The 21208-nt window shown below is 46.1% G+C and overlaps 1 protein-coding gene and 1 long non-coding RNA gene across 4 annotated transcripts in view; both read left to right on the top strand.

Moving 5' to 3' along the window:
• Rftn1 (raftlin, lipid raft linker 1) overlaps positions 1-7435 on the top strand; it is a 200699-nt gene extending 193264 nt beyond the window's left edge. For all 3 annotated transcript variants that reach the window (XM_031348247.1, XM_031348248.1, XM_031348249.1), the window contains exon 10: positions 5227-7435. In XM_031348247.1, coding sequence (XP_031204107.1) covers positions 5227-5553 — 327 coding nt within the window. In that variant the 3' untranslated portion in view covers positions 5554-7435. The remainder of the gene's footprint in view (positions 1-5226) is intronic.
• A 10113-nt stretch (positions 7436-17548) lies between these two features.
• LOC116075128 overlaps positions 17549-21208 on the top strand; it is a 6377-nt gene continuing 2717 nt past the window's right edge. Inside the window, exon 1 of the long non-coding RNA XR_004112430.1 lies at positions 17549-21170. This is a non-coding gene — a long non-coding RNA (uncharacterized LOC116075128). The remainder of the gene's footprint in view (positions 21171-21208) is intronic.

The raw sequence follows: 21208 nt of genomic DNA, 5'->3' as shown, positions 1-21208 counted from the left end.
CCCCCCCCCCCGTGTGTCTCAGTCTCTCTGTCTCTCTCTCTCCAGCCTCCTTTAGTTGACTTTCTTACTCTGTTACAGCAAAAGAACATGGATTAGCATGCTAAATGTGTGTTACTAGCTTCTCAGGAAGAGGCCAGAATGTTGATGGAGTCTACCAAAACCCCAGTTAGGTGTCACGTGGACCCGCTGTGCTCCCCCTTGATGGCTATGACCACACTCTGGTGAAAGTTGCCAACCTGTTTGGCTCTGCACAGTTGGCCTCTCCCCCGTGTACCCCAGTCTTTGTTCAAGAGTCCCAGGTAGGAACATCCAGCCAGTGAACAGATTGCAGTAGCCCCTCATCAGCCAACAAACCCTGTGGGTTGCCCATTTATTGAAGGAATGCCAAGTTGGTGAGGACAAGGAGCCAGATGGACTGGAGTGCAAAGGAAAGCCACTCTCCAAGCTCTGGGACAGTAATGTGACAGGTGACAACAGAGGTGGACCAGAAGGCAGCTGCCAGTCACCATTAACCACCAGGAGCAGTCAGCTACCACCTGGAAGATGGATGGTCATAGACTGATATCAGGTGGTCCTCAGTCACAGGCTCTCAGGACGTCACCAGCCACAGAAAGCAACATTCACTAAGCAGCACACAAGGACCGCCAGCAGACATGAAGAGATTGTGTTTTAACCCCTTAATGGAAACGGCTCTAGACCCCCTTGCCAGGTGTCCTCCTGTGGGGCTTCTTGGTTTTCACGTGAAGACCTTGGCATCCCACAAAGGGGACATGAAAGTAGAACTGGCTTTCCTCAGGAAAGGACAGAAGCCATGTTTCCTTAGTCAGTGAACCAACCCTCACCAGCTAGGCGGGTGCAGACAGACTGCTCTCTTTCAGTGTCCCGCATGTGATGCTCAGCATCTACTTGTTTTCTATGAGGCAGCCCTATCCCTGCCCCCTGCCAAGAAAGAACCAGGCTTCCAGAAAGAATTATGTACACTCAAATGTTCCACTCTCTTTGTCCCCACCCTTCACGCTTCAGCTGCCTCCACCTGGCTCCATGTCCCACCGTGACCCGTCAGCCACTTCGTCCAGTCCTCATTGCTCCTGTAGGCTGCACTTCGTCTCTTTGTGCTGTCTTACCATGTGTATTGATTGCTGTCATCAAATGCATGGCAAGAGCATTTTCAGGAAGGGAGGGATTTCTGGTGTACAGGTTAAGGCAGGCTACGGCCTGTCATGGTGGAAGAGGACAGCAGCAGGAACAGAAGGCTTCTGGTTACACCATGCCTACAGTCAGCAAAGAGAGACAGACAAGAAGTGGACTAGAAAACTTCACGGCCTGTCCCAGAGGCCCACCTCCTCCAGTGAGACTCTACCTCCTAAAGGTTCCATAACTTCCCCAAGCAGTGCCATCAGCTGGGGAGCAAGGAGTAAAGTACAGGAGAACCTGTGAGGGACATTTCATGCTCCAGCTACAATTCTTGATTCTTGAGCAAGCTCTTTAGGGCCCCCGCATCTCTCCTCTTACTCCTCCAGAATCTTCATTGCCAGGGCTTTGCTAACCATCTCTGTGCTCATGATTTCCATGTCGTCGTTTAACTTCGTTTCACCTGAGTCTCCTCCATCTTCCCTTTCTTTTACTCCATCTAACAGGCCACATGGAACCGCCTATCTTTCCTCCCTCCCTCCCTCCCTTCCTTCCTCCCTCCCTTCCTCCCTCCCTTCCTCCCTCCCTCCCTCCCATGTACACGCCCACTTTGAGAATGACAGCCCACGGGGCATCCTCAGCCCCCTCTCCTCCTAGTAGTCAGTTTATATTTTAACCTCTAAAAATTCTAGAATCCACCCGCCCCCAGTATCATATGTCCAGCTACTCTCGCCTCCTGGTAGCACATCTCCCCTGCAAAAATGTTTTCTATTCAGAGTCAAAGTGATCATTTAAAAGGTCAGTTTAGGGCTGGAATGATGGTTCAGCAGTTAAGAATACTTTCTGCACTTACCGAAGATCTAAGTTCAGTTCCCAGCACCCACATGGGGCCTTACAACCGTCTGTGACTCCCGTTTGTTACATTATTTGTAACAAAAACATGAATGTATGCATACCTACATGTTAGACCTAAGACTCATGCGCATAAAATAAAGATAAACTTTTTTAAGGCCAGCTTTAAGGCTGGCACAGTTGCTCATGCCTGTTAACCCAGTCAGTGGGAAGGTAGAAACAGGAGGACAGTAAAGTCAATGTCATCCTTGGGATGTAACAAGTATGAGGCTGACATGGAATACATGAGACCCTGTTTCCAAAAAGCAATTAAAAAGGAAAGAAAAAGCAGGCAGGAGCTGGACCCTCCACCCCACTGCTCATGACAGTTAGTAGCTTTGTCACCTTAAAGATGGAGGATCTGTTCTGTGGCCTAGGAAGCCCTCAGCCTTTTGCCCGACCTCTTCTACATACCAGTGGCATTGGCCTTCATGGTCCTCGACTGCCTCTGCCTCAAGGCCCTTGCTTTCGGCAGTTCAGCTGCCTAGGATGCCGCTCTCCATTCTCTCTCCACCCGGCTTCCTTCCTCAGGAGTGTTGTCCGCCTGAGGCCTAGCCACATCAGTCATCTTTGTGTTGCTGTGACAGATACCTAGGACAGATTGTGAAAGGCCGAAAGGCTCTTGGTTCAAGGGTTCCACCCAGGCTCAGCTGCCTCGGGCACAGGACAGAATTATGGTCTTGAGGATGTGAGGCTGAGGAATGTCTTCAGCTCGTGACAACCAGGATGCAGAGCAGGAGCCCAAGAGGGTCAGAGGACAGTGTCTTTTCAGTACCTCCATTGGCCTACCTCCTACAGTTGGGCCTATAGAGAGAATCCTATGTGCTATTATGGGGGCATCACCTGTCAATGGAAGAGCTGTTGACCTATGAACTGAGGCAGGGAAGAGAAGGTGGAACAACCCCATGGGGTTCTGGGATAGAGTCAGGTGTGAAAAGATTCACCAGAGAGCTCTGAGGAGAGGTAACAAGCCATGTGTCACTCATAGAATAGAACAAACAGGTAATTGAGCTGTGAGGAATAGGCCCAGGCTTATAGCCTAAGCATTTATTCATAATTAATTAAGTCCCAGAGTTGTTATTTCTAGGAACTTAGGCATGGATGAAAAGCCCATGGTTACATAGGCCCCAACACCCAGTTCCCCACCGCTCACAGTTAATGCCACAGTGGGACAAACTAATCAATGGGTGATGAAACTGTCACTGAAAGCCCTCACTGTCTGGTCACCTCTCTGTAGTTGCCCGTCTGGAGACACATGAGCTTCTCGGGGCAAAGCCATTATATCCAAACCATCACGCTGGCACAGTGGGAAGGGACCCCAGACTCTTGCAGATCTCTATCCCAGCTCACATTATCTGTGATCACTGTATTCTGACCTGCTCGTGGCGTAAACGTGTTTCTCTGGTTATTGTTCGTGTGGTTCCTGGGTTTTAGGTGATGCTCAGGAGATGCCTGCTGAGTTGCTGACTGATGAATCAGACTTCTAAGCCCAGGACACATAGTGTGCAGGCATCAGGATTTAAAGGACGGGACTGCAGGATTGGCAGATGTGACCTAGTGTGTTGTTTAGTTGTTTCATTTATTTGTTTTTGCCCAGAAGGGAAGGGTTGAAAGGTGGCTCTGAAGAAATCAGATTGAACTCCAGCCCTGGGGTTTCCTAGCTATGTGATTTGGGACGAGTTGTCCAACATCTCTTAACTTCTTTGTAGTGTGTGTAAAATAGCACTAATAATGCTTGGGGGGAGGGGGGTAACCTGGAGAATTAAGGGAGGTGTGAGCTCCTATCAAGCATGAGACATAGTGGCTTCTCACATTCTTAGGTTGTATGCCTTTGAAGCTCTGAACTTGGATCACTGTCCCATACCCAGCTCCAGAATACTTCCCCCTGCCAAAGAGAAAGTGGGGAGGCCTAAGCCACACCTCCTCGGGGATCCAGCTCTGTGATTGCTGGGTGATCCAGACTGCAGCAGCAGAAGTCCTGAGGTCACCCCAAATCCGTATGAGGACACAAGAATAGTATAGTCCTAAAGGCCTGTGCTTGCCTGGGCAGGTCCCTCTGTGATGACCCAGAGGGTGAGTGTGACTCAAGTGGGCCTTTCCTAGCCCACAGGCACAGGCCAAACTCTACTGGAGAAGGTGCTGGAGAGAGCATCTTCCGTGCCAGCCTAATACCCTGAGAGCTATCGTTTTCAGGTCAACAAAAGGTGGCCTTCCAGAGGACACTTTGTGGCCAGACTTTTCTAGAGGCCATGGACATTTCCTGGTGCAGTTAGCCAGGGCAGATGCTGAGCTCCTGCCAGAAAGCGGCTCATCTCAAGGCTGGCAGAACTGTCCTTGGTAGGACACCATGTATCCACAGGAGACATTACTCAAAACTGGCTACAGTGTATGGGGCAAGGAACGACCATGAGAGGAGAAGGACTTCACATAGATAAGAGTTTGCTTGGGGACAGCCATCTTTTTCCGGGGCGGGATGTGGGCTCAGCAGCCTCGAGGTGCTTTGGTGTAGTTGCAGTCAAGCCTTACCTGAGGCAGTCTCACCATTCTCTTGGCAAAAGTACAGTTCCTTCTCACGTCCTCCAGCAGCTGACTGCTCTGAGGATAAAATACAGGCTAACTTAACCAACTTCTCCACTGAACAGGTCAGAAGGTTCTGTGTGGGGACCTTCATCTGGGTGGGGACTAAACCAGAGAAACACGGTGTGCAAATTCGTGGAGTAGATAATCAATGCTCCAGCAGCCAGCTGGGGCCGGAACGGTCCCCTGGGTGGTCGTTGGGCTTCTAGTGTTTTATAGATAGCCTAGCTGAAGTGCTGGGGTTTTATGGTGACTGTGAGCTGGGCTAGCTTCTCACAGTTGTAAAAAAAAAAAAAAGTGGTTTGTTATGAACTAGCCACACCAGTCATAGGTTTGCAGGTTGCCTGGGGACCTTCATCAGCTTTTCAGAGGGGGCTGGTGGCAGGCATCACCCACACTAGCCATGTGCCCTCATCTCCTTTGCCCTGGGGCCCATGCCACCCTTCTCCCTCCACCGCTCCCCAAATCTAGAACATACATGGAAGGTGTTAGCAGGCAGCAGGGGTGGGAGAGATGGGTTGGATTAGATTTAGCTTGGTGGTGTCCTGGGAATCTGGGGTTTGGTGAAGCGAAGCAGGAGATTCGGCTTCCTAGACTTTACCCATCTCCACTTTCTGTACCTTCTAGTTCCAGTGGCGGTTCTCCCGGAGTGAGATCCACAGCAGGCAGACAAGGAAATCCAAAGGGAAACCCAGTGCCAGTGACAAGCAGGAAGCCGAAGAGAACGAGAAGAATCTGGAAGACCAGTTCTCCAAGGCTGGAGATGCGGGAAACTGTGTGCTGGGGGCACAGCAATGGGGCAGAGCCTCTGAGGTCAGGGAGCAAGGGCGGGCCTCAGAAGCTGTGCAGAATGGCCCTGCTGGCCACAACAGGGACTCGGTGGCCCATAGGCACTCGAATCCCAGAGCAGAGGCTGAGCTTGGGGCAGGCCCTGCTCCAACAGAAGCAAACTGAGTCCATGGTTAGTGCTAGGCCTGCATTGTAGCTGCAGACCTTGGGAAGCTTGCTGGTAGCTGGTTTGGTCTGTGTTACGCTTTGGCTTGACTTCCCACTGTTAGCTCAGTGGTCCTGTGAGGGCGGGTCTCTGATGGTGTTGTTTTCTGCTCATCCACTGGAAAGCTGTCTTAATGATCCACTTATATTAGAGTGCAAGGCTGGGCTGTGCCTCCTAGACCTCAGGGCTGGAGGCCTGGCTCTCATCTGCCTCTTCCACAAGGGAGGGCACCTTCTGGGACAACTTCTGGGACATCCTTCGCTACAAACCAAGGTTTTTCTGCTCACTCCTACCTGCTGCTTCTCTGGGCAAGAACTTAGTGACTTTAAGCCTGCAGCCTGCCGGCTGGCCTTCCCCGCCTGAGCTTGGAGACCCTGCTGTTGTGGAAGGCAGCGATGTTGGAGAAGAGGAGGTACCCAAGCCTCCTGACTGTCTTAAGGTAGTTCTATAGATACTGGTGATCTGGAAAGAGACAGGCAATTCGCTATGCCCTGGCTCTTACAGAATGTTCCAGAAAGTATTCTGTGTTAATATTAATGCCAAAAAATACTGTTTTTTAAATTTTGTCTTCAACACATATATGAATATGTTATCACTTGAGCAGTTGGTAACTGGGTGCCCTTGTGTGCTGTTTTTGTTGGCGTGTCACTGACTGAGTTGTATGCTGTGCCTGTCACATGTTTATACTGTCCATAAAGTGTTGTTAAGGCTTTAAGTAGAAGCATCAGACAAACCATGGAGAGAGAACACCAGTTGTCTCGATGGAAACAGCCCTGTCTCTTTCTTGTTTAGTTATTTAAAGCAATAAACGACCTGAGTTTAGTGCGTAGTGAGAAGTGAGTATTTACTGTGTCATGGCAGAGGCCCTGGACTCAACCCCTACCCCCAGTGATGATTCCATTTCTACTTCCTGCCAGTGTGGTAGACCCTGACAAACAGCAGAGCTACCTAAACACACTAGGGCTTCAAGCTTTGCTAAAAAGAAGTGGAGAGTGAATTCAGATGCCATCCAGTGAGCGAGAGGTCGGTTCAGGCGTGTGGTTTCTAAAGTTTCACATAAGTTATCTAATGAGGAAAATCATTTTCACTTCACTTGCAAGCTCATTGAAAGAAAACCTGTAAACCTGTGTAGTAGGCAGAACGGCAAAGCCTTGTGCGGTCATATCTTTTTAAGTGTTAATTTTATGTGTATGGGTATTTTCTGCATGTATGTCTGTGTACCAGTTTCATGCCTGAAGCCTGCTGATGTCAGAGAAGGGTGTCAGATCCCTGGAGCTTGGGGGGACTGATGCTTGGCAGCCTCCCAGGCCGGACGGCTTCAGCCACTCAGCTTTGGCTATATGCTTCAATAAGTAACATTTATATTTTATTTGCTGTGGGGGAAATTTTTAAAATTCATTTGGGATGTTGCGCCAGTATCAGGCTAACAAACGATACTGGGACATCTTCGGGGGTCTCTCTTATTTTTTTCTCCCTTGTACCCTGTTAATTGTATCGCAGAAGTTATCAAGCTAGCTGATCATTGGAAAAACTAGAACAGTTAACAAAAACAGAAATCATATTGAACATATACATGAATATCATTCTATAGGCCAGTGTCACTAAAATGTGATTATGCCACAAAACAAGATAGAGGATCATCCCTTTCCATCCATGGACTCTGTGTTTAACATAGGTAAAATTATCTGTTCTTTTTCTTCAGTTTTTCTCTACATGTAACATTTCTAAGTTTATTAATTCAGAATTATAGAAAACTTAAAAACCTTTAATCACATGCAAGAATAAACTTATCAGGTGTGTTTTCATAATTTTTAAATTAAAATATAATTATATTACTCTCCATCTTCCTCCCTTTCTTCTCTTGGTCCCTCTCAAATTCATGTTCTCCGTTTTAGATTGTTACTCTTACATGATTACACAGAGAGAGAGAGACAGACAGACAGAGAGACAGAAACAGAGACACACACACTCATAAATACGACCTGCTTCGTCTGCTTGCTAATACACGTATGGGAATGGTTTCCTAAAGTTCTTTGTCTAGGGTTGGGCTCATGGACCTCCCCTTGTAAGTCAGTATCTCTATTGCTGTTGTCCTTCTCCAGGTCTTCTTTAGGCAGCCATGCCATTGCAGGGGGGTACAGTCCCCCCACGACCCCCCGGAGTTTCTGGAAGACACAATCTCAGCAGATTTCCTGGTCCTGGCTCTTTGCTATCTTTTCTTCTTTTCTAACTTTTTGTTCTCTGATGGTTAGATGCAGGAGTTGTCTTAGAGAGATAGCTACTGGGGTTGAACACCCCACCATTACTGTTCCGTAGATTTTGACCAGTTGTCACGGTCTCCATCTGCCTCAAAGAGCTCTGATGAGGGCCAAGGGCTGCAGTTACCTGTGGGAATAAGGGTACCTGTTTAGAGTGCAGGTAAGAATCATGCTGGCCCAGTAATGTGTGCATGCTAGGCTGTCCTCTAAGACCCATGGCCTCACTAGCTCTGGTAGTTAAGTTGGTTTCCAGGACCAGGCATGATTTCCCTCCTAGTGAGTGGACCTTACGTACAGCCAGACTATTGGTTCCAAGCCAAGACGAGTGCTGCTATTGAGCTTTCAGAGTACTGGCAGGGCTGGTCTTTGATGTGGTTCATAGGCGGCACAGCTGGGTAGGATTATTGGGTACCCACCCCTCCCTTGGCAGCTTCCACAAAGCTAGTCTTCCTGGTAGCTCTTAGGTCTGATCCCGTTAAAATCCTCCGAGTCCTGTGTCCAAAGTCTGTGGCGTCTTCAGCAATCAGGACTTCTCCACCATCTCGGAGGCAGCCCAGGACAACAGCGATAGTTGAAATCATTTGGGGAGTCGCTTGGATTCCTCTGACCAACAACTGGAAAGGGTGTTTCTCATGTTTGGTGCCTGAGGTTTTGTTAGATTGTCTATGGCTGTTGTGGGGAGCATCATCAGCCCATGTGGCATAACTTCATTAAAAATACTTATGCGCATAGACATATATGTTGTATATAATTTTAATTTAATGAACAAGAACATAATTCCTTCTGGCTTTTCAGAGTTTTTCTTCCCTCCTTTTCCTTCTGTAGAGATCTTTTCTCATCCCCTAATTAAAGTTTCCCTCTTTTTCCCCAATCCCCCTCATATCACTGGTTCCCTCGCTAACAACACACACACACACACACACACACACACACACACACACCACATCATGGTCATCTTTTAGTTTTCTGGGTTTTGAGGTTACTTCAGGTCATATACTCATATATGAACATTTGGAGCTAGGAAGCACAGATGAGAGAGAACATTTGTTTTTCTGGTCCGGGATTAGCTCAGTCAATATGATAGTTTCTAGCTTTATCAGCTCCCTGCAAATTTCATGATTTTTTGTCATAGGTCTGTAGAACTCCATGGTGTATATGTACCATGTGTTCATCAGCTGAAGGTCATTTAGGTTGTTTTTTTGAGTCAGAGTCTCTCTGTACAGCCCTGGCTGTTCTAGAACTTTCTGTATAGATCAGGCTGGCCTCTAGCTCACAGAGATCTGCTTGCCTCTGCCTGCCAAAGACTAGGATTAAAAGCGTGCACCACCATGCTTAGCTCCTTCTGAAGGCACTTATAGCTATGAATTTCCCTTGTGTGACTGCTTTCAGTGTGTCCCTGGGGTTTTCTTGTGTTGTGTTTTTATTTTCGTTTAGTTCCAGGACTTCTTTTTCTTTCTTCTGTGATTTCGTCTTTGCCCTACTCGTCATTCAGCAGTGAACTGCTCCATCTCCATGAGTCTGCACATACTTGTTTACTGTTAAAGTTTTATTACTTTGTGGTCAGAGAGAATAAATGAAGTTTTTTTCCCCTGAAATTTTTGAGATTTGTTTTGTGCCTCAGGACGAGATCTATTTAGGACAGGCTTCCATGGGCTGCTGATTAGAATGTGTATTTTGGTATCTGCATGGAATATTCTATAGATATCTGTTAGGTCCATTTGATACACGAGGTCATTTAATTCTGCCGTTTTTCTGTTTATATTTTGTCCAGATGACGTGTTAGAGAAAACAGGGCATTAACATCATCACGTACTCTAACAGCATGATGTTAATCTGTCTTTCATTTCAGTAGCACAAGTTTTACAGAGCTGTATGTGCCAGAATTTGAGCTCTGTGCTTCTCTGTTAATTGTTCCCTTGATTAGAACGCAGTGTCCTTTACCTCTTCCGATGAGTCTCAGTTTGAAGTCTGTTTTGTCAGAGGTTAGTGTGGCAATGAGTGCTTTCTTTAGAGTCCCTTTTGATCAGGGTGTGGTTGTCCATCCCTTCTCTCTAAGGTAGTCCTGTCTGTAAAGCAGTTTCCTGGAGACTACCGAAAGATACATTTGGTTTCTCATTTCCATTCAGACAGCCTGTGTCCTTTAATTGGATACTCAAGGTAATTGATATGTAAAGTGGTTCTTTAAAGGTGTGTGTGGACTGCAGTCCTTTTGCTGTTTGTTTTGCTGCTTGTGTTCTTAGTTTCCCCTTGGGTTTCAGTAATCACAGATTCATTTATTTTCTTTCTGGAATCCCTTGGCTACACTCACCCTTTTCAGTCCTAAGTACTGCTTTCAGTATACTCATTAGGGTTGGTCTGGAGGACAGGAATTCTTTATCCTGTTTGTATGATGGTAAGTTTTCCCTTCTCCAAGTATGGCAGACAGTTTTGCTAGGTCTGCAGTCGGCATCTCTGGTCTCTTTGAACTTGAGTTCCAAAGGCTCTCCTTGCTTTCAGAGTGTCCATTGAGCTGGATGTGGTGGCGCATGGCTTCAGCCCCAGTACTCAGGAGGCTGAGGCAGGTAAGTACTCTGCCAGTTTAAAGCCTGCCTGTCTACAGAGTTAATCCCAGACTAGACCTTGTCTCAAATAAATACGTAATTAAGTGTTTTTGTTGAGATAGCATCTGCTATTCTGATGTTTGTTGGTTGGCTGGTTTTGTTTATGTAACTTAACTATATTTCTTGCAGTAGTCAATACTTTTTGTTCCATCTGTATGTTAAATGTTTAAGCATTCTGTGTGCTTCTTAAATCTCTATGGTGTCTTTTCTTAGTTTGGGAAAGTTTGTTCTCTGGTCTTCCTGAAAATCTGGTCTGTGCCATTGACCTGGGTTTCTTCTCTCTCATCTATGCCTGTACTGCGCAGGTTTGGTCCCACATTTCCTGCATGTTCCTTTGCTGTGTTTAAAAAGTTGTTCATATTCTTTGCTTGTGTGGTCTAATTCCTCTCCTTTATCCTCCAGGCTAATATTCTATCCTCCACTCACTCCAGTCTCCTGTGAGGTTTTCTCTCCCTTGTGTTTTCTAGGTGGGTGATTGATTCATCTCCGCTTGAGTTTCTTCAGTATTTGTTTCTTTAATTGAATTTGCTTCCCAAATCCTAGACTGTCTTTGTCATTCCATTTAGCCTATTTCTGTATTTTCTTGAATAGTATCTTTGGGTTCCTAGAGCTGCTTCTTCTCCTCTTATTTAAGCTCCTTGATTTGAGGAAGTTTATTGGTGTTGGTGTTTTAATTCTGGAATTCATCTAGGTTGTTTTCATCAGAGAACACTTCAAAAGGACGGTGGGGGGCACACTGATACTGGCAGGCAGTGGCAGAGCCTGCTGGTCTACTAATCTGACCTGGCATCTGTAAGCTTCATTATTTTCTGCCTCTCATATAATTTGGAGCCACAAGCATATGGGATGTAAACTGTTTCAGGCCTCTGAATACTCCTGATACCCGAGTTCTTCATTTCCAGCATCCTTGGTGTAGTAGCTCGAGACAGTTAGGCTCCAGAGAACCAAATAACCCTATTAAAAATAGGGTACAGAACTAAACGAAGAATTCTCAACTGAGGAATATTGAATGACTGAGAAGCACCTAAAGTAATGTTCAACATCCTTAGTCATCAGGGAAATGCAAATCAAAACAACCCTGAGATTCCATCTCACACCAGTCAGAATGGCTAAGATCAAAAACTCAGGTGACAACAGATGCTGGCGAGGATGTGGAGAAAGAGGAATACTCCTTCATTGCTGGTCTACTAATCTGACCTGGCATCTGTAAGCTTCATTATTTCCTGCCTCTCATATAATTTGGAGCCACAAGCATATGGGATGTAAACTGGTACAACCAGTTTACAAGGTGGGATTGCAAGCTGGTATAACCACTCTGGAAATCAGTTCAGCAGTTCCTCAGAAAATTGAACATAGTACTACCTGAGGACCTAGCAATACCACTCCTGGGCATATACCCAGAAGATGGTCCAACATGTAATAAGGACACATGCTCCACTATGTTCATAGCAGCCTTATTTATAATAGCCAGAAGCTGGAAAGAACCCAGATGTCCCTCAACAGAGGAATGGATACAGAAAATGTGGCACATCTACACAATGGAGTACTACTCAGCTATTAAAAACAATGAATTTATGAAATTCTTAGGCAAACGATGGATCTGGAGGATATCATCCTGAGTGAGGTAACCCAATCACAAAAGAGCTCACATGGTATGCACTCTCTGATAAGTGATATTAGCCCAGCAGACAGACAGGTTATTAATACCGTTGGCTTCGCTAAGCCAGTGTGATGGTGGTGCTTTTCCTGATTGAAGCCTAGTACAACCAAGTTTAGCCAACAGAAATGTGACAGGAGCATTTATGAAGTCCAAGTTGATGTGGTGGTGGTAGTAAGTGACGAGGATGTAAAGACCCGCTGGGCCCTTGTTGGAACCTTTGCATCTCCAAGCCCCTTGTGCTTCACTGGAGTAGCTGACTCTCGATAGAGCAGCTCCAGACACTGTTAGCCTGCATTCTAGCCCAACTCTCATATGCTGTGTTTTATCTGTCCTCTAATCAAAAAATCACAGATGATCCACCCTGGTAAAGGCTCAGCAAGAAGATGTTGAGCTCAGACCCGTGCTGGGTATTCCCTGTCCGGCTTGTTAGAGGCAGCAGCGTGATCCAGGTTCCGTCACATGGGGCTCACAGCATCAGAGTTAAAGAAATGAGGGGTTAAAACAGACTACAAGAGGAAGCAGAGGCAAGGATGGCAGGCCTGTGGACAAACAGGCTTATTACTGACGCAGTTATGATGGCGGGACCTCTTTCCATATCCCCATAAAAAGGTCCAGGAGGCCCTGCGTGAAGAGAGCAGGGCGGGGCCCTGTGATTAGCTTTCTGTCCCCTTGGTGACCTGCTGATTACAGGCTCCCATGAGAGGTTGGGCTTCCTGTACCTGACTTGTAGAGGCTGAAGCAGGATGTCACATCTCAGGACAAGGCACATTAGACCTTTGGCTGGGGTTTTGAGGCACCTATTTCCAGAGACGGAAGTAAAACAATATTCACCATAGCTTCCTGCTGATAGCTGCGGTGTCTGTAGCCAGACTAAGAGAATCAGGCCCAGTGTACAAGAGTTGACTCTGGGAACCTGGTAGGTGTCGCTTCCCCAGCACTGCACAAGCAGACTACATCTCTCTCCAGCAGAGGTGGAGGGCTTCATGAGACTTGAGTGTCGACATGTCTGTGAGAGATCATATTGTTCAACATGCACCATGGTGCCACATGGGTGCAGAGGAGACCATAAGAAGGGCTTTGTGAACCTCCATAAGGATTCTGGTCTTGTTGATCCTCCTAACAATCTTGGCCAGGGACAGAAACACATTGGTCAGGTTTAAGCAGGAAAATGACAATAGATTTACATTTTTAAAAAGAACCCCGTGGCTGCAACGTAAGGGTGGTGTATGGCAAGGCAGCTAAAAGGCTGGTGCTTTAGTCCTGGCGAATACTGCTGGCTTCAGCGGGAGAAGGGGGGGCACATATAAGAGAACTATTTAGCAGAAAAAAGTGGTTGAATTTTATGACTGGGGGAACGAGGGAGACGAGTGACATTGCCAACCTGCTAGGATCAGATAGTATTTCCTCATAGTTACAAACAGTGCCATTGCTGTTGCTTAGCAGTTGTCTAGAACTTACGCGTGGATCCCTTTGCAAGGCTCTAACAATGCACATGAGTCAACAGTCTCTAAAACTGGAGTCTCAGGAGAGTTGTCACTGAGGAACAAGATAGCAGTGGCTGCGTGCACGCAGTCACACAAAGGAGAGCTGCCTGCCTTGGGTCTGCAGAGCAGAGCCCATGAGTTCTAATCCCCAGTCTTACTAATGGTAGTAGCATACGCTCGGCCACGTGCTGGAGGTGAGCTGTCTGTCAGCTGTTTATTCTCAGCATATGGAAGGGAGTAAGACAGCGCTTCCAGAGGCAGGTTCCAATCCCACATTGGCTATGAAGAAGGAACAGCTGCTCACCCCATCACTAAGACAGCATAGCCTGTCCTGTATTTAAGTGTGTTGTTCACCAGGTATAGAGTTCAGAATGGTTCTAGAGTTTTCTGCTGACATAATTCAGCTCTCAAGGTAAGCATTAAAACTTCCCTTAAAATTTGTTGAGTCTTCTTCAAAAACAAGAAGAGGGCTGGAAAGGCGGCCCTGGCTAAGAGCATGTATTGTACTGCTCTAGCCAAAGACCCAATTCAGTCCCCAGCACCTGTGTGGAGGCCTCAGGGAGCTGTTAAGTCTATTCTGTCAATAGAATTTTACACAGCAAACACAATTAGACATAAAGGAGATATATACTCCAATACCCTTAGAAGAAGGGACTTCACTTTTGAGTAAAATTCCTTAGAACTGTGCCTTCATGGCCACATATGCTTCTGTGCACACACACACATAATTAAAAATAAAAATTTAAGTCTTCAGAAGCAACAAGAAAAATTATATTTAAAATATTCAGACAGAAAAAAACTTAATTATACATGTTACTGACGTACATGAATAGTAGAGTCTAAAATCTAAGTGTGTATAAAACCTATTTGATGATACCTTGTCAGAGAAATGTTCTTGAGGACAGAGATGTTCATATATTCAAGGCTTATAGAAACCCTCAAATGAAAATGGTCAGGATATTCCCTATCACTAATGTTATAGATAAGCATCAAAACTGCAAGGTGAAGATTTCTAAAACCTGCAAGAAGAATCACCACTTGCTACTTATGAGCAACCTCATCTTTCAATAGAATTTTATAAAACAAACACAATTAGACATAAAGGAGATATATACACCAATACCTTGAGCTACTGACAGAGCAGGGACAACTTGAGACAGGATGAAACACACATACACGCACACACACACACACACATATACTGTGCACATACCATACATGCACACATGCATGTACACATGCACACGCACACACAACACAAATACGCATGTACACACTGCTCATCTTTTGTGGTTGTTAAGATACAAAATCAAAAAATATTAACTGCTAAGTTTGTTAATTTATAAAGGAAAGAAAATACTGATCCTGCATGTTTCCTTTGCAGGTTCATTTTGTTGATGAGGGAAAAATTCTTTATAGAATAATCAGTGGTAATTCATTCAGGAGGTAAAATTAATGGGTAATTAATCCTTAGTGATTAATGTCTGCTAAGACAATCAGGTGAAAGGCTATGAGAGCTTTATAATAGGTGGATTGGATGGACAAGGGTTAGACCACTGGTCTTTCCTGACATTAACAGTGAGACTGGCCTGACTTATGTGCCACAAAGAAATCACGTGCACTTTTATAATGATGTAGTCTTGCAAAAAAGATTACCTCTGACCCTAAGTTCCAGATATAGCTTAATGACCTGTTTACATGAGACAGAAGATGAAGGGCCTTGTTAATAGCACCTTGTGGGGACAGTAAATTGGGTGTTAAATGTCAGACCTGTACACGAAAAGACATAATCTCTTCAACAAAGGAATTTGGAAGGACGTGTGTTAATAGGTGGGGCAGGATGTCACCTATTAAAAGAGACTTAAAAGACGTCAACTTTATGTAAGTTGATGTCTTTAATTGTGCATGTCTGTGTGAGAGTTGTGTGCATGTAGAGTCCAGACGCACTGGCTCTCCCTAGAACTGGAGTCACAGGCATATGTGAGCCAACCCAACATGAACCAAACTTGGGTCCTCTACAGGAACAATATGTGCTCTTAACCACTGAGTTCCTAGCCAAGAACTGACTCTTGATGTACAAGTGTGAGGATCTGAGTTCAGAACCCCAGTGCCCATCTCAAAATCTTAGAGGAAGTTCTACATAAGTAATCCTGGTGCTTGGGAAACAGAGGTAGAGGGATTCCTGGGCTTACAGACTGAGTCGGTGAGCCCCAGGCATAGTGAGAGATCCTGCCTCAAAACAATAAAGTAGAGAATAGTTAAGGAATGAATGCACCTGACATGGACCTTTCTCTACACACACAGACACACACACAGGCACACACACAGACACACACATACATGCAGACAGACACACACACACACTGACACAGACAGACAGGCACACAGACACAGACACACACGCAGACACACACACATGTAGACACACACACACACATACCTAATATCATCCAGTGTGACATGGGCTACAGGAAAACACAAGATGTTTGAGTGTTAGAAGATATCGAGAATCACTGTGGCTTGTTCAGTGTGTGACAACACTGCTTGTGGAAAGTGATTCATCTGTTACAGACACATTCTGCACAACACTGAAGAATTTACAAGTGACATGGCAAAACCAGAAAGAACATGACAGTCACTGAAGCTGCGTGGTGGACATGTGGGGCTTGCTTTACTACCTCCTACTGTGACATACATTTGGAATGTTCCCTGAAATTTCCTTCCTCCACGTCCTCTCTTCCTTCACCCTTCCTTTTAAAGTAAACTTCATACAGTTTATTTTTTGTGTGTTATGTGTGAGTGTTTTGTCTTCGGATTTGCCTGTGTCTCACGTGTGCTTTGTGCCCTCAGTGGTCAGGAAAGGGCACTGGAATTAGGCTTGTGAATGAGCACGCGGGTGCTGGGAATGAAACCCCAGTCCTCTGCAAGAGCAGTCAGTGCTCGTAACTGCTGGGTCATCTCTCCAGGCGCTTAAAGGATTTTTAACCAAGCTCTTTAATGGGCTCCTGTTCTGGGTAAGCCTGCCCCCCCCCCCCCCCCCGCTGTGTGTGTGTGGGGTGTGTGTGTGTGTGTGTGTGTGCGTGCACATGTATTAGTATGTTGTGTGTATGAGTATGTGCATGCATATTGCTTGTTTGTGTGTGCACATTGTGTGTATGTGTGTGTGCGTGCATATGTGTACAAGTATGCGTGAAATACTCATGCTGCAAGCACAGTGTGAAAAAGGAAAGGTCCCGGCCCACAGGAAGGAGCAGGTGAACTGAGTTCACTCCACTCAGCCTCCTGACATCCTTTCTGAGCAGGACAAAGCATAGCAAATGAGCAAGGACAACTCATTCAGTGTTATTCATTATAAAACCTCATGAGTGGTATTCTTGCCTGCTCATGCTTAGATACAAATGTAAAATTTATATGAAGCAAAAATCAGCCAAGTGACTTGATCAAAGTCAAGGGCCTAGGAGATATGTATGAGCCCTACACAAAGTTTCCTCTAGTCTCTGCTCCTCTTGCAATCCAAGTTGCAAGCCACCCTAGCTGAAGTTTGCTCAATTTGAATTCCAGAGAGAAATGGGCCAGCCTGGCAGCAAGGGCAAAGGGGCATTCTTACCCAGCAAACCACAAAGTACCTTTCAGCACTTAGCACTGGAAGGAGTAACAGTGTAGACAAACACAGGCTGTGGCCTAGCCCACCTCAGCAGCTCACATTGGTGACAGCAAGCCAGAGCACGGTGTCAAGGCTTTGCTGGGATCTCCAGGCAGGCGACTCTGCCAACAGCAGGCACACAGCATGGTGCAGACAGGACAGAGGCAGGGTGGCCTTTCCTGTGCTCCCATCCCCTACTGCTCTGAGGAAGGTCCCCAGACACTGCCAACCTTGTCACACAAAGGGTGGGCTACCTTTCTGGTTGACAGAAGAGCCCCTTGCTGACCCCACACTCCTGCATCTCACTATGTGGTGCTCCTGTGTCTCTTCTCAACTCCACAGCCCAGCCCTCAGCTAAGGCTCTATGAGCCAGTTGATAAATTACGGCTCCTTGTGGAGCTCAGCTTCTCTCTGGGATGAACAGTGTGCATCGTATCCCCTCAGGTTCACTGCCTCTCTCCCTCTTCCTGAATCTGGGATATAATACAGCCATGCATTGTATAGCATTGTTTTAGTCAATGGCAGGACATAGTGATCTAAGACTGTACCTCTTAGTGACATGGAAGCCACTTCTGTTTGTGATGTATACTTTTTAGTGTTTGCACAGGGCTGGTCACATAGCAGCACAAAGCACAGAGTTGGATGCTAGCCATTAGTGACTGCTTAAAATCTGACAAAACTCAAAACCAGATGGAGGCTACATAGTGGCCCTCTTAGGTCTGGTAAAGAAACTTGTGTTTAGGCCTACAAGTCCCTGAGACATGTGCAATAGAAGCAAAAAAATGAGCAACCTTCCTTCTCTTACCAGCTCGGGTAGAATTCTCCAGCTGGCCTCCTGGGTCCCAGCACCATGCTGGCTCTGTGAAGGCTTCATTCCCTTACTTTGCATGTTCTCTGATACTGTGGGTCCAAGACTACTTGGCTCCAGTCAGCCCATGGGCTTCTGGATTTTTCCAACTCTAAACGAACACAGAACTTTGACCAGAGCAGCTCTGGGATGAGCTCGCATCACTTTCTATCCACCTCAGGCTTGCCTCCCAGCTCCAGACTTAAGGAGGGGTGAAAATGCCAGGCGCTCTCTTCCAGCATTCAGTGAGCATGTGCCACCTGCCTGCTGGAGGCAGGGACAAGCCTCCAAAGGAGGTCATACAAAGCAGGCAAGCAGGACTCTGAAAGGCTCTCCACCTCAGTCAATCCTAAGCATGTTTCCACAGCCAGCCCCACTACTGCAGGCAGATTCAACATGAAAGAAGTCATCCACACCTTTGCCCCAAACAGAAAGCTGCCCTGGTAAGGCACTGTGCAGAAAGGATTTCTTTATGGCTTTTTCTTTCTTTTTTTTCTCAAGCTTTGGCAATTAAGCAGTGATTTCACCACTGGATCTTGTAACTGTTTCTATTCCTTTGTTCCTTACTGTTGATGCAAGGCTCACACCTTCTGTATCCCAAATTCTCACTTTCAGGGATGTGACTGATGTGTGCTTCTTATGCCCGGTAGTCCAGACTGCCTAGCTCTCACCGTTCTCTGTGACACCTGTACCCATCTGCAGGTCTTATGCCTCTTCTGCAATCTGTGGTGTCCTGGAAATTTGTTTTGACTTTAGCTGGTCTGGACAGGGTCTAGAGTACTTCAGGCTGGCCTTGAATTTGCTGTATGGCCGAGGCTGGCCACATACGCCCAATCCTCCTGCCTTAGCATTTCAGGTGCTAGGTTTATAGCTCTGAGATACCAGTGCTTCAGCCTGATGACTTTTCTATTCATTCCCTCATTCCACTAACCTCCAATCCCATCCCACTAAGGCCCCATCTACCCCGTAACATAGCTGGAGGTGTACTCAATGGTCATGGTTTTAACTGTTCTGTGTAAAGTGTGTCTGTTAAATTTTATCTGAATTGATTAAGACTTACATAACATTCTCCTCTTCCAGAGAACCTAAAACATACAAAAGAAATTTACCTGGTTATTTATGTATTTATTGGTATGTATTCACTGTACATAGAAATAGGTTTTACAAAAACATTTCCATTCAAGTATAGATAGCATGCATTTGGATGGCATCTACCCCACTTTCCCTTCTCCCACTGATCCCCCTAAATAGTTTCAAATTCTGTATGGTTTTTAAAAAATGTAAACTAGCATGCAAAATAATGGGTTTTATTATGGCATTTTCACACACACCCTTTTCTGTTCTCTTGTCCCCTGAGCTCCAGCTTGTACCCTTTAGCACCATAAGTCCCCCTCCAACCTATCATGTCATGCTATTTATGAACAATAACTATTATACAGACTTGCTTAATTTATTAACAGCCCCCTCCCACCATACCTTAAATAGGAATTCTTTGGTGTTCTTTGCACTGTAGAGCAGTTCTGATGTTCCTATTTTATACCCAGCTCTTTTGTCTTCTTGTTCTCTGTAGAGATACACTGAGTAAGTGGTGGAGGATGGAAAGCAAGGAGTGGGGTGAGTGTTAATTCCAGCCTTTCTAGCAATCAGCATGAGGTTTCAAGGGGCCTCTGTGGACTAAGGGTCAGACAACTCTCCACCCACTGTGAGAGCCTCTTCAGAGTCCAGTATACACTGGAGCAAGCAAGAAAAGAGCCTTCAATACTTTATGGCTTTCTACTTGTAAGTGAAGCTGTTGGGGCTGACATTCAGGCAGGATTGTACAGTGTGCTTTCAACTTTCTAGGGCCTTGAGACATGTTTTGTTTGTCCCTCATGCAAGCCTCTTGCTGTTCTACCCTGTGACACATACAATACAGCCCTGTGGTACTGCCAAGATCCACCTAGCTGCAGAGCTGTTTGCCACTTGTTAATCTTTCAGGTGAGGAATTGAGCTGACAGAGTGAGCCAGGCCAGCCTCTGGAGTATCCTCAAGGCTGAGAGCCTCTGGAGTATCCTCAAGGCTGAGAAGTATAAGGCCCCCCTGGGCAGACCCAGCCAGACTAGCACTGAGAGCTTGCACCAACAGATCCTCCCTGGAGTGGCTTGACAGGCAGCCTGAGGCTGTGCATTCAAGCCAAGTCTCACATAGGCCTGTCCAGGTAATGTACCAATGTTTTGTGAAGTCACTCAACACCACAGCTGCCACCAGTGAATATGCAAGTTCTTGGAGAGTCAATAAGACCACAAGCAGGGCGTTTTTGGAAGCTGGCAGCAGGGAACCTAACTGGTATTCAGAGTTTAGGGTTGGAGATACTGGATACCCTAGATAACTGGTGGTGCCTGACTCTGCTTCCTAATGAGCAAATGATGGCAAAGCCTGCATGTTTTTGAGATAGTCTCTACAGTAGTTTGTAATGGGCCACTGCTAGAAAATTCAGAACGCAGAAATTCGCAAATGATACAAACGAGAGCTTTCTTTACTCGGAGGCACTGGCTTCCCAGCATGTCTTATTGTAATACCAAGATGGTTAGGATGACGTCTGGTCTGTATGGCCCATGCACTCTCTGTGTCAGAGAGAGCCGCTTTGTTATAATCTGAGACCACAGCTTACCTTTGTTGGTTGAGCTGCTTTGTTAGTGTTATCAACAACTACCTCAGAGAACAGTTTACAAGGAGCGGATTGATTTTGCTCCCAGCTTGAGCAGAGTGTAGTCCACAATGAGCTGGCTCCATTGTTACTGGGCCATGGTGAGGCACGGACTGTGGGGGAGGCGCACAGCAGAGCTGGTAGGTTTAGTTCATGGCAGCTATGAAGCACAGAAAGAGAAGCTCAAGGGGCAAGCTGTCGCCTCTTCCCTGCATGCCCACACTTATTATGCATCTTCTGCCCTGTGTTCATCTGCTCTGGGAATGCCATCCCAGAGCACTCCCAGAGGTGAGCCTGATTAACCCCAACACTGGCTCATTTTACCAATAAATGGAGACATTTTGTGCACAGATCTAAATGTCCCTGAACGTAACAAAGGTATAGAAAACATTTGGTTAGGTTCAGAATATTACCAAGCATGCTCCGGGTTCTGGAAG

Source organism: Mastomys coucha, unplaced genomic scaffold, assembly GCF_008632895.1.
Source record: "Mastomys coucha isolate ucsf_1 unplaced genomic scaffold, UCSF_Mcou_1 pScaffold3, whole genome shotgun sequence".
Lineage (NCBI taxonomy): Eukaryota > Metazoa > Chordata > Mammalia > Rodentia > Muridae > Mastomys > Mastomys coucha.
The sequence above is the reverse complement of the archived record's forward strand: the minus strand, read 5'-3'. Positions and strand labels throughout refer to the sequence as shown.